This window comes from Hemitrygon akajei, chromosome 18 (assembly GCF_048418815.1).
Source record: "Hemitrygon akajei chromosome 18, sHemAka1.3, whole genome shotgun sequence".
Lineage (NCBI taxonomy): Eukaryota > Metazoa > Chordata > Chondrichthyes > Myliobatiformes > Dasyatidae > Hemitrygon > Hemitrygon akajei.
Window position 1 is genome coordinate 77,725,193 of NC_133141.1, and position 13,446 is coordinate 77,738,638.

The following is a 13,446-nucleotide window of genomic DNA, read 5'->3' on the forward strand; positions in this document are numbered from 1 at the left end:
CTGTGTTGTTTTTTTACATAGTTCAGTCTAGTTTTTGTACTGTGTCATGTAACACCATGGTCCTGAAAAACGTTGTCTCATTTTTACTGTGTACTGTACCAGCAGTTATGGTCGAAATGACAATAAAAGTGACTTGACTTGACTTGAAGGTCCCATTGTCCATCCCCCTCCTGTACTGGGACACCCCACCCACTCCCTCCCACTGTCCCCCTGTACCACAACACCTCCCCCATACCCACCCTCCCGCTAAACTCCTACCCCTCCCTCTCACTGCCCCCCCCCATACTGGGATATCGCCAACCCCCTTCCGTGCCCCCTGTACCGGGACACCCCCACCCATTCCTTCCTCCTGCTGCCCTCTGTACCGGGATGCTTTTCTCCACCCCTCCCGTACCGGGACATCCCCCAACCCTTCTCCCGTTGCCCCCTGTACCGGGTGAACCACCCCCCATCCCTCTTTCTCACTGCCCACTGTACTGAGACACCAATCACCCCCCCCACCCCGTTCGAGGATAACCCCACCCTTCCCTCCCGCTGCCCCCTGTACCGGGGCACCCCCCCAACCCGTCCCTCCCGCTGCCCCCTGTACCGGGCAACCCCCACACCTTCCCGCTGCCCTCTGTCCCCTGACAACCCCCACCCCTCCCTCCTGTTACCCTTTGCCCCCCCCCACCCCATCTGGTCCTCCCGGTACCGGGAATCTCGGAAGCTGGGAGGACCCGGGGGGAGGGGGGTGGGCGGTCCTCAGTGCGTCACACGGCCGCTGACGTCAGCGCGTTGTGACGAAGGCAGCCGGTGGGCCTCGCCGGCAGTCAGCCCGGAGCCGGATTGAGTGGCAGAGACTCCCGACTTCGTCCCGACAGACTCACCCCCCGGTACGGCGTATGTCCGACTGTCAGAACCTGCAGAGCTTCGGTGAGGGCCCGACGAGCGGGGAATGAGGGGCGGGGTAGGGGAGGAGGAAGGGTGGAGGGGCGGGGAAGGGGTGGAGTAGGGGAGGGAGCAGGGGCGGGGAAGGGGTGGGGTAGGGGAGGGAGCAGGGGTGGGGAAGGGGTGGGGTAGGGGAGGGAGCAGGGGCGGGTTAGGAGAGGAGGGAGGGAGAAGCGTGGTAGGAGGAGGGAGGGAGGGAGCGGGGAAGGGTAGAGAGGAGGGCGAGGTAGGGTAGAAGAGAGGGAGGGAGGCGGGAGAGGTAAGGAGGAGGGAGGGAGGACTGAAGGATAGGAGAGAAAGGAGGGAGGAGGGTTGGGGTAGAGCAGGAGGAGGGAGGGGTGAAAGGGTAGGAGAGGAGTGACTGGGTAGGGGTGGAGGGAGAGTGGAGGGACACGGTAGGGAAGGAGGGAGGATGGAGGGGTGGGAGGGAGGGGAGTAGGAAGGATTAGGAGGGATGAGGTAGGAGAGACGAGGGAGGGAGTGATTGGAGGATGGAGGGTCGGGGTAGGGAGGAGGGACACGGTAGGGATGGAGGGTAAGGGGAAGGTTCGTTTGCTGCAGAAGATCCCCAGCTACGTTGGCCATGTTTTCCTGGGCTTGGCTTGTGGCTCATGAGTGTGTGTGTGTGTGTGTGTGTGTATACACCCAGTCCATCCTCCCTCTCTCTCCCCTGTTGTTACCTGACACCTCCAGAGCTTTGTAATTTTTGCCTTCCCCAAGCGTCAACACTCACACTATTCCCTCACCGTGACCCTACGTGTCTGTGTCTCCATTTCTTTGTGACTCTCTGTCTTTCTCCGTGTCTCCATGTGTGTGTCTGTTCTTGCCTGCCCGTGTCACTCTGCGCGTGTGTCTGAGTCTCGTTTGGCTTTGGGAATCGTTCCCAGGCCCTCCCGCCGGTAACGGAGCACCTTCACCCCTCCAGATCCCTTCGCTGATGCGCTCAAGGGCGACGACCTCCTCCCTTCCGGGGCCGAGGGCCACATACACATAAGGATCCAGCAGAGGAACGGTCGCAAGACCCTCACCACGGTCCAGGGGATCGCGGACGAGTATGACAAAAGGAAACTCCTCAGGCACTTCAAAAAGGTGAGCGCCTCAGTCGCAAAGGGAGGGCAGTTACCGTCCCGGCTAATCCGGGGGTGGGGGTCCACCAACCCCCTCGCTTAATGACGTAAAAAAAAAATCTGGGGATCTGCTGAGCGAGACACTCGCAGGATCAGCGTGCCAACCAGTTAGATTCACCCCTGTCAATAATTCCAGATCGAAGATGGTTCAGTGCCATTTCCAGCACGCAAGTGTAAAGGAATATAGGGAGGATGTGGAAGCATTGGAAAGGGTACAGAGGAGATTTACCAGGATGCTGCCTGGTTTAGAGAGTATGGATTATGATAAGAGATTAAGGGAGCTAGGGCTTTACTCTCTGGGGAGAAGGAGGATGAGAGGAGACATGATAGAGGTGTACAAGATATTAAGAGGAATAGATAGAGTGGACAGCCAGCGCCTCTTCCCCAGGGCACCGCTGCTCAGAACAAGAGGACATGGCTTTAAGGTAAGGGGAGGGAAGTTCAAGGGGGATATTAGAGGAAGGTTTTTCACTCAGAGAGTGATTGGTGCGTGGAATGCACTGCCTGAGTCAGTGGTGGAGGCAGATACCCTAGTGAAGTTTAAGAGACTACTAGACAGGTATATGGAGGGATTTAAGATGGGGGGATATATGGGGGGCAGGGTTTAAGGGTTGGCACAACATTGTGGGCCGAAGGGCCTGTACTGTGCTGTACTATTCAATGTTCTAGGAGAACAAAATAATTGTTACTGCTGATCCGATGCAGATAAAAAAAAGCAAAAGATAAAGAAAACAATAATAAAAAACACAATTAATATAAATACATGCGATAGCTTACACACACAGATTGATTGTGTGTCCATAAAGTGACGCTGGGCACAGGAGTGTCTGTACACAAGGTGACTCTGACAGGAAATGATAAAATAGTGGTGGTTGGGGGTGTGGAGGGGTGGGTCAGTGTGTGATTGGGAGTGTGGAGGGGTGGGACAGTGGGTGATTGGGGGGTGTGGAGGGGTAGGTCAGTGGGTAATTGGGGGTGTGGAGGGGTGGGTCAGTGGGTGATCGAGGGTGTGGAGGGATGGGTCAGTGGGTGGTTGGGGGTATGGAGGGGTGGGTCAGTGGGTGATTGGGGGTGTGGAGGGGTGAGTCAGTGGGTGATTGGGTGTGTGGAGGGGTGAGTCAGTGGGTGATTGGGGGTGTGGAGTGGTGGGTCAGTGGGTGGTTGGGGGTGTGGAGGGATGGGTCAGGGTGATTGGGTGTGTGGAGGGGTGAGTCAGTGGGTGATTGGGGGTGTGGAGTGGTGGGTCAGTGGGTGATTGGGGGGTGTGGAGGGGTGGGTCAGTGGGTGGAGGTGTTGATCAGCCTCACTGCTTGGGGAAAGTCACTGTTTTTGAGTCTGGTGGTCCCTGGTGTGGATGATACGTAGCCTCCTCCCCGATGGGAGTGGGACAGACAGTCCTTGAGCAGGGTGGGTGGGGTCCTTCATGACGTTACTGGCACCTTTCTGTGCTTATGTCTGTGATTGGGTGGGTAAGCTGGGGAGGGGGATGTGTTGGTCAGTTTTGACTCCCCGTTGTGGAGAATTCCTGTCCGTCACGGTCCAGTTTCTGAACCGGGCAGTGATGCAGAATGTTGGGCCGCCCCCTACTGGCCATTTGTAGAATGACATGAGTACGGGTGTGCAAAGTCTGGCTCTCTTCAGCCTTCTCGGAAAGTCGGAGGGTTTGGTGAAATTTCCTGACTGTGTAGGATGTTGTTCTGGGACACGGGCTCTCTACTTCACCCTCTCTTCTCCTCCCCCTCCTCCTCTCCCACTTCTCCCACCCTTCTCCGCTCCTCACGACATTGGAGAGGGTTCGGAGGAGGTTCACGGGGATATTCTGATGAATGAAAGGTTTATCGCATGAATTGGCTCGAATTTGGAAGAGAGTGCGGGCGGAAGCAGGGCAGGCGAAGGAGAATCGGTTGACGTTGTGTACTTGGAATTTCAGAAGGCCTGGGGCAGATTGCCACACGGGGCTGCCCAACAAGTTACGAGCCCGTGGTATTACAGGGAAGATTCTGGAGTGGGTAAAGCAGGGGGCTGGTTGGCAGGAGCTAGGAAGTGGGAATATAGGGAGTCTCTTCTGACTGGCTGACGAACATATCAGTGATAGCAATATCAAAGAGAACAGGATTACAGTAATAGCTATAACACATTCAAGCATAAGTTCCAGATATCACATCCAAACATGTCCACCCGATCTCTTGATAATTGAAACAGGAAAAAGTTCGAAAGATTTGTTGACGAGAGAGAAAAAAAAAACAAAAATCCCCTAAACTAAACGGAAAACAAAACAAAAAAAAACAACACACACAAAATGCAGGTGGATCGCAGTAGGCCAGGCAGCATCTATAGGGAGAAGCACTGTCGACGTTTCGGGCCGACACCCTTCGTCAGGACTCAAAACAGGTTCAATACCGCCCCCTGCTGACCGGGAGGATTCAGGAGAGTGGTCCCAACATCTAAAACAGGTTCAATACCGCCCCCTGCTGACCGGGAGTGTGAGGAGGATTCAGGAGAGTGGTCCCAACATCTAAAACAGGTTCAATACCGCCCCCTGCTGACCGGGAGGATTCAGGAGAGTGGTCCCAACATCTAAAACAGATTCAATACCGCCCCCTGCTGACCGGGAGGATTCAGGAGTGTGGTCCCAACATCTAAAACAGGTTCAATACCGCCCCCTGCTGACCGGGAGTGTGAGGAGGATTCAGGAGAGTGGTCCCAACATCTAAAACAGGTTCAATACCGCCCCCTGCTGACCGGGAGGATTCAGGAGAGTGGTCCCAACATCTAAAACAGGTTCAATACCGCCCCCTGCTGACCGGGAGGATTCAGGAGAGTGGTCCCAACATCTAAAACAGGTTCAATACCGCCCCCTGCTGACCGGGAGGATTCAGGAGAGTGGTCCCAACATCTAAAACAGATTCAATACCGCCCCCTGCTGACCGGGAGGTTTCAGGAGAGTGGTCCCAACATCTAAAACAGATTCAATACCGCCCCCTGCTGACCGGGAGGATTCAGGAGTGTGGTCCCAACATCTAAAACAGGTTCAATACCGCCCCCTGCTGACCGGGAGTGTGAGGAGGATTCAGGAGAGTGGTCCCAACATCTAAAACAGGTTCAATACCGCCCCCTGCTGACCGGGAGGATTCAGGAGAGTGGTCCCAACATCTAAAACAGATTCAATACCGCTCCCTGCTGACCGGGAGGATTCAGGAGTGTGGTCCCAACATCTAAAACAGGTTCAATACCGCCCCCTGCTGACCGGGAGGATTCAGGAGAGTGGTCCCAACATCTAAAACAGGTTCAATACCGCCCCCTGCTGACCGGGAGTGTGAGGAGGATTCAGGAGAGTGGTCCCAACATCTAAAACAGGTTCAATACCGCCCCCTGCTGACCAGGAGGATTCAGGAGAGTGGTCCCAACATCTAAAACAGGTTCAATACCGCCCCCTGCTGACCGGGAGGATTCAGGAGAGTGGTCCCAACATCTAAAACAGGTTCAATACCGCCCCCTGCTGACCGGGAGTGTGAGGAGGATTCAGGAGAGTGGTCCCAACATCTAAATCAGGTTCAATACCGCCCCCTGCTGACCGGGAGGATTCAGGAGAGTGGTCCCAACATCTAAAACAGGTTCAATACTGCCCCCTGCTGACCGGGAGTGTGAGGAGGATTCAGGAGAGTGGCCCCAACATTTAAAACAACAACACACACAAAATGCCGGTGGGACGCAGCAGGCCAGGCAGCATCTATAGGGAGAAGCACTGTTGACGTTTTGGGCCGAGACCCTTCGTCAGGACTAACTGAAAGAAGAGATAGTAAGAGAGTTGAAAGTAGGAGGGGGAGGGGGAATCAGAAATGATAGGAGAAGACCGGAGGGGGAGGGATGAAGCTATGAGCTGGAAAGGTGATTGGCAAAAGGGATACAGAGCTGGAGAAGGGAAAGGATCATGGGACGGGAGGCCTCGGGAGAAAGAAAGGGGGAGGCAAGCACCAGAGGGAGATGGAAAACAGGCAGAGTGATGGGCAGAGAGAGAGAGGGGAAAAAAACCAAACAACTAAATATATCAGGGATGGGGTAAGAAGGGGAGAAGGGGCATTAACGGAAGTTAGAGAAGTCAATGTTCATGCCATCAGGTTGGAGGCTACCCAGCCGGTATATAAGGTGTTGTTCCTCCAACCTGAGCGTGACTTCACCTTGACAGCGGAGGAAAAAACTGGGCTGCCATAATTTGTTCATTATAATTATTCTGCCCTTGACTCCGTTCCTCCTTCCATAAATGGTTAAGTATTAGGGAAAAGGATTTAAAAAAAAATCAACTTAAGTCATGATTTGAGAGTTAGGGGGCAAAAGTTTAAGGGAAACACGAGGGGGTATTTCTTTACTCAGAGAGTGATAGCTGTGTGGAATGAGCTTCCTGTAGAAGTAGTTGAGGCCAGTTCAGTTGTGTCATTTAAGGTAAAATTGGATAGGTATATGGACAGGGAAGGAATGGAGGGTTATGGGCTGAGTGCGGGTAGGTGAGATTAAGAGTTCGGCACGGACTAGGAGGGCCGAGATGGCCTGTTTCCGTGCTGTGATTGTTATATGTCATATGTGTGGACATATTGAATAAAAGGTTCCCAAGTTCCCTCAAACTTAATCGAGGAATTAACCGTGCCACTCCTGAATTTTTTTTTCGAGGTTTAAGCGAGCTATAGTTTGAGAGAACCGTCGGAAGTGTGGTGGGGGGTGGGGGGGGGGATCAGAATCTCTCCATTTAAGTAAAATGGATCTTCTGGCCCCTCAGCGTAACGAATGCTGTCACGCGGCTGGCTGAGGATGGTAAATAACCGGAATCAATCATTGGTAATTCCAAAAATTGCAGTAATCGGATGGATGTCTCAATGACTTGAGCACTGGGAAATCTTGCTTTTCAGCTCCCCCCCTCCCCACCCAGCACGGAGGCCACGTGGGGTAAAGCGAGTCAGAGGAATGTGACCATCTGTCCATTTTGGTGGTGGGGGTGGGGGGGGGAGAGCGGGAGGGACGTTGACGTCGCGATTCGCTAACGCGGGCTTCTCTCTCTCTCCCCCCCCCCCCCCCCCCCCGCCAGCAATTTGCCTGCAACGGCACGGTGATTGAGCACCCGGAGTACGGCCAGGTGATCCAGGTTCAAGGTGACCAGCGCAAGAACATCTGCGGATTCCTGGTGGAGGTGAGGCGCTTTATTCAGTTTGGAGGTGGTGCCTCGGGGCTGTCGTAGCTTAAAGTGGACCAGCTCCCGCTGCCTGTTAAATGTTCCCCATGGTGCGCGCGTCTCAGGTAGCCTCTGGCAACCAAGTCCAGCTCATAGAAGCACGGAAAGCCTACAGCACGATGCAGTCCCTTCGGCCCACAAAGCTGTGCCGAACATGTCCCTACCTCAGAAATTACCTCGGGTTCATGTGTACTGGGCTTGTCCTCGTCCAGAGAAATTCTGGAGAGAAGTTTTTTTTTAAAAATCTTTATCCCATATTCTTAATTGCCACTTGGAATCTAACCCTCTGATTGCCTTTTCTGGTACCTTGGGTGAGGCAGACATGCATTTGGATCCGACTGAATGTTGAACACTGTCTTTTGTCTCTCTTTTGGCCGGACGCTTAGTTCTCCTCAGGTGGAGAGATGCTGCCCCACCCACTCGCGCTCAATGGCTTAGCGATATGATGTCCTGTTTGGACCTTGAAAAGATTCGTTCTTCACTTCTCAATTCGGACGTGAAGCTTCATAAGGCGCGGGGACCTTTCCTTGAATACTTTCATTACTCCTCTTTAGATTAAGTTTTATTCTTTTTTTCTGTGCCACAATCCCTTCCTTTCGGCTTTTTTTTAAATTTAAGTTTTACGGTTTTTTTTCCATGGGATTTACATTGTAGTTTTGGTAGTAGGCATTAGATGTTTTTGTATATATTTACAGCTCTGTGGGGCCGAACGCTCCGATTAATTTTTTTTCTCTTGCGTATTGTGATGGTTGGCCTGGAGTTTTGTAGTGGGAGGGTGGGGGGAGGTTACTAACTTTATATGATTTTATTTTGGGTGCTTTTCCCTTGTTGTTATGAATAATATATTAGACACATTTGTTTTGCACTGTATTCATTTTGTTGATTTTTTTTTTGTAGTACTGTAGAAACGCATAATTAATTAAAAAAAAACTTACCTAGGGTTACCCATGGCCCTCTATTTCTCTAAGCTCCATGTACCTATCCAGGAGTCTCTTAAAAGACCCCATCGTATCCACCTCCACCACCGTCGCCGGCAGCCCATTCCACTCACTCACCACTCTCTGAGTAAAAAACTTACCCCTGACATCTCCTCTGTACCTACTCCCCAGCACCTTAAACCTGTGTGCCCTCTCGTGTTAGCCATTTCAGCCCTGGGGAAAAGCCTCTGACTATCCACACGATCAATGCCTCTCATCATCTCATACACCTTGAAGCACCCGGCCTTCACGTGTGGTTTAGCTACTAAGCCCGGCAGAACAGTTTCTACTGACGGGAGAAGGGGCAAAGGCGGGTCACTGGGGCCTTAGAACCAGTCGGTAGATGGGCTCGTCAGCTCATCTGGGAGGAGGAAAGCTCTGATCTCAAACCTCCCGCTGACTTGGGGCTGGCGGGGGCGTTCACTACCTGGTCAGCAGCTTGCTCTCCGTACCGTACAGCCCTGGCTTGCGCGTCTCGACAGCTGGTAGACGACATCGACGGTCGACTCTGACCGTGTCTGTGAGCTTTAGAGGTAACAACGCAGGTTAGGACCTTCCGACCCCTCCCCCCTTGAGCCGCACCCTGCCCAGCAAGTCCCAGCGATCCCTGATTTAACCCTAGCCTAATCACGGGGCAATTTCCAGTCGTCAGTTAACGTCTTCGGAGTGTGGATAGAAACTGGAGCACCCGGAGGAAACCCAGTCATTCCACGGGGAGGACGTACAGAGACTCCTTACGGAGGACTGAACTCCGAGCTCCGAACCCCCCCCCAGTCTGTAAAGGAGTCGAACTAAACACCCTGTCGCCATCACGTAACAACCCTGAGATTTACTTTCCTGCGGGCATGCTTGGCAAATCTGTAGAATGCTCACTGTAAACAGGATCGATGAACGATCGACTAGAGTGCAGAAGACAACAAACTGTGCAAAATGCAAATATAAATACAGGGCAATAAATAATGAGAACGAGATAAAGAGTCCTTAAAGTGAGATCGTTGGCTGTGGGAGCATCTCCATGGATGAGTGTAGTTATCCTCTTTTGTTTAAGAGCCTGGTGCTTGTGTGGCAGAAACTGTTCCTGAACCTGGTGGTGTGGGACCTGAGGCTCCTGTACTTCCTTCCTGATGGTTGAGGGGTAATAACTGTTCCTGAACCTGGTGGTGTGGGACCTGAGGCTCCTGTACCTCCTTCCTGATGGCTGAGGGGTAATAACTGTTCCTGAACCTGGTGGTGTGGGTCCTGAGGCTCCTGTACCTCCTTCCTGATGGCTGAGGGTTAATAACTGTTTCTGAACCTGGTGGTGTGGGTCCTGAGGCTCCTGTCCCTCCTTCCTGATGGTTGAGGGGTAATAACTGTTCCAGAACCTGGTAGTGTGGGACCTGAGGCTCCTGTACCTCCTTCCTGATGGTTGAGGGGTAATAACTGTTCCTGAACCTGGTGGTGTGGGACCTGAGGCTCCTTTACCTCCTTCCTGATGGTTGAGGGGTAACAACTGTTCCTGAACCTGCTGGTGTGGGTCCTGAGGCTCCCGTACCTCCTTCCTGATGGCTGAGGGGTAATAACTGTTCCTCAACCTGGTGGTGTTGGACCTGAGGCTCCTGTACCTCCTTCCTGATGGCTGAGGGGGTAATAACTGTGCCTGAACCTGAGGCTCCTGTCCCTCCTTCCTGATGGCAGCACTGAGAAGAGAGCGTGTCCTGGGTAGTGGGGGTCCCTGATGATGGATGTTGCTTTCCTATGAATAATTCCTATAGAATAATAACCGTAACAGAATCAAATGAACCAGCATCCAACTGGGACGTTCAGCCAGAGTGCCCAAGACTAAATCAGTAGCCCACACAGTTGATGGCACAGTCTGAATTTGCAGCTACTTTTTAGAATTTGGTTCTGATTTGACCTTCTGCTCACTCATTCCCTACTAAAATTTAAATCTTCTCATATTAGAACATCGAACAGTACAGCACAGTACAGGCCCTTCGGCCCACAGTGTTGTGCCGACCTTTAAACCCTGCCTCCCATATAACCCCCCCCCCCCACCTTAAATCCCCTCCATATACCTGTCTAGTAGTCTCTTAAACTTCACTAGTGTATCTGCCTCCACCACTGACTCAGGCAGTGCATTCCATGCACCAACCACTCTCTGAGTGAAAAACCTTCCTCTAATATCCCCCTTGAACTTCCCTCCCCTTACCTTAAAGCCATGTCCTCTTGTACTGAGCAGTGGTGCCCTGGGGAAGAGGCGCTGGCTGTCCACTCTGTCTATTCCTCTTAATATCTTGTACACCTCTATCATGTCTCCTCTCATCCTCCTTCTCTCCAGAGAGTAAAGCCCCAGCTCCCTTAATCTCTGATCATAATCCATACTCTCTAAACCAGGCAGCATCCTGGTAAATCTCCTCTGTACCCTTTCCAATGCTTCCGCATCCTTCCTACAGAGAGATGACCAGAACTGGACACAGTACTCCAAGTGTGGTCTAACCAGAGTTTTATAGAGCTGCATCATTATCCCGCGACTCTTAAACGCTATCCCTCGACTTACGAAAGCTAACACCCCATAAACTTTCTTAACTACCCTATCTACCTGTGAGGCAACTTTCAGGGATCTGTGGGGATCCCTCTGCTCCTCCACACTACCAAGTATCCTGTCTTATTCTCCTTGAGCCCATTGCCCCTACAGTGCATAGGCCGCCAACACTAACTCGGCGGAGTTACGTGCCAGTCCTTCAAATTGTCCCTGTTGTCCCCTTCTCTGCGCACGTTCCCCCCCCCCCACCATCACAACCTGAGGTCCTTGGAACCTCCGTTGGCAGCGGAGGCTTGAGATCAGAGTTTTCTTTCTCCGAGGTGAGCCACCCACCGCGGCCGGCGAGCCCCCATCTGACGGATCCGAAGGAACGCCAGGGTCCGAAACAGTCTGGGGAAGCTGCAGCTTCGCAGGAGCCGCCAGTCAGCGCTGGGGGAGCTCAGCGCCGGGGCTGCCTTGGGCTCCCCAGCCCCCCCCCGAATTTCCCTCCCCTCGGGGTCCGCTCCCCAAGCCTTCCCCGTGAGCGGGTGCGGACGCAAGGCGGCGGAGGTGGGAGATCAGAGTTTGTCCTCCTAGGTGAGCCCCGTCTGTTGAAAGTGACTGGTTTCCAGGTGCCTTCGCCCCCTCCCCCCCCGCCGGTAGAAACAGTTCCCTCGGGCCCAGTAGCTAAGCCACACGTGAAGGCCGGGAGCTGGACTCGGTTGTCAGAGGCTGTTTGAGACGCACATCACTGGGAACATCTAATAGGTAGTGGGAGCTCGTCCCCACTACCTTCCCCACCCCCCCACCCCCCGGCTACGACAGCCTTCAACCTCGACCAGCCGTTACCGTTTGTAGTGTTCTCGTGCAGGTGTAGAAACTCTGAACTAAACACAGAGTCAAACCGTAGTCAATGAAGGCAAGGATTGCAGTAAGATTAACCGTTTACTGTTCACTCTTCCACATTAACGTATGGTGAAAACTGTTGATAAAACAATACAAAATATATACACTATTTGTTTCCTTCTTGGCATCAGATTTACGTCATAAATACTTGTAAAAGTAAAACTACAACAAACTATATCACATTAAAGTACAACATACAGTCAGAATCTACCTACGCCATCAACAACTTTAAATACACTTGAACACAAACTATCCAGCAACGCTTGCCATAGCACAAGAGAATAAACTTTTATCAACTTTTATCATTACTTTTAACAGAATCAGCGTCAACATTTTTACTTCAACATATCGACTGTCTTATGAACTTACGGCGTTGCTTCTACGATGTTTCGTAGTGGGTAGAAACAGGACTTTCCTCGCGCTGATCCTGCACACACAAGCCCCCCCCGCCTTCCCGTTTCTCCAAACCGGTATTTACCCACAAGACGCGGCGAAACCGGGTGTGACGTCGTCGCATGCCGCGAAACATCACAGACGACGAATTTACCTTCGGCAACTGCAACGCAGTTATCAACCCTAGCTTTAACTGGAAAATAATTACAACCGAATTATTTAAAGAGAAAATGTAATAAAGCTAAACAAATGCCTTAAGGGCAGCACACCGTTACTAACGTGGTCGTTCTGATTTGCTTGCAGGTTGGCATCGTCAAGGAAGAGCAACTCAAGGTCCACGGTTTCTAATGGACTCGAGCCCCTGTGGACACACAGCCTGTTAGATAATGATAGACCCCCCCCCCCCTTGTCTCATGGACGGTACCCAGCCAGCGAGTCTGCAGGATGAGCGTCTCACCTCTCCGTCCGCTGCAGCCGGCTCGTTTGACCCAACCGCTTCCGTCCCAGTTGACTCCAGAAGTGTTTTGTAGCATCTGAGCTCACTTTTAGAACTTTTTTGTAGAGTGTTTAATTAAAAAACAAACGAACACACACAGTTGAATAACCGTTTCTGACATTGGGAGTCTCCTCGTGCTGTTGTCCTTGACGATCTGGCTGGTGACCGTACCTCCTGGGTTCAAAGAAGTTTCAACAGGTACATTTAATTAGACACTAGACAGTAGGTGCAGGAGTAGGCCATTCGGCCCTTCAAGCCAGCCCCGCCATTCAATGTGATCGTGGCTGATCATCCACAATCAGTACCCCATTCTTGCCTTCTCTCCATATCCCTTGACCCCGCTATCTTTAAGTGCTCTATCTAACTCTCTCTTGAAAGCATCCAGAGACTTGGCCTCCACTGCCTTCTGGGGCAGAGCGTTCCACATATCCACAACTCTCTGGGTGAAAAAGATTTTTCTCAACTCCATTCTAAACGGCCCTACCCCTTATTTTTAAACTGCGGCCTCTGGTTCTGGACTCACCCCACCCCAACTTCGGGAACGTATTTCCTGCCTCTAGCGTATCCAATAATCGTCAGAGAAATGTATAGAATAGACATCCTGAAATTCTTCCCAAGCATCCACAGAAATGGAGGCGTGACCCCAAGGAATGAATGGCAGTTAGATGTTAGAACCCCCAAAGCCCCCCCCCTCAGCTCCCTCCCTCCCCGTCTGTAAGCAGCAGCAAAGCAATGATCCCCTCCCCTCCCCATCAGCAAAAAACAAAGCCATCGGTGCCCGCCCACCGAGCATTCAAGCAGTACCCCAAAGACTGCTCGCTCACCCAGTATTCGACATACCACAGGCTCTCTCTCCCTCTCCCTAATAAGGGAGAGAGAGATGTCCCCGTTTC

At 52.3% G+C, this 13,446-nt stretch overlaps 1 protein-coding gene across 1 annotated transcript; it reads left to right on the top strand.

Moving 5' to 3' along the window:
* The first annotated feature begins 756 nt into the window (after window positions 1-756).
* Window positions 757-12,648, top strand: LOC140741635 (eukaryotic translation initiation factor 1b-like). Its single transcript, XM_073071918.1, has 4 exons — window positions 757-915; window positions 1,856-2,019; window positions 7,135-7,236; window positions 12,361-12,648. Exons 1-4 carry the CDS (start codon window positions 885-887, stop codon window positions 12,403-12,405), a joined length of 342 nt encoding a protein of 113 aa, XP_072928019.1. The 5' UTR covers window positions 757-884; the 3' UTR covers window positions 12,406-12,648.
* Window positions 12,649-13,446: the final 798 nt, after the last annotated feature.

What these genes read in the sequence shown, in the direction of transcription:
- LOC140741635 (XM_073071918.1), top strand. Translation starts at nt 885, where the DNA reads ATGTCCGACTGTCAGAACCTGCAGAGCTTCG. An exon ending in TCCTCAGGCACTTCAAAAAG is followed by an intron (nt 2,020 to 7,134) that starts GTGAGCGCCTCA and finishes CCCCCCCGCCAG; the next exon opens with CAATTTGCCTGCAACGGCAC. An exon ending in TCTGCGGATTCCTGGTGGAG is followed by an intron (nt 7,237 to 12,360) that starts GTGAGGCGCTTT and finishes ATTTGCTTGCAG; the next exon opens with GTTGGCATCGTCAAGGAAGA.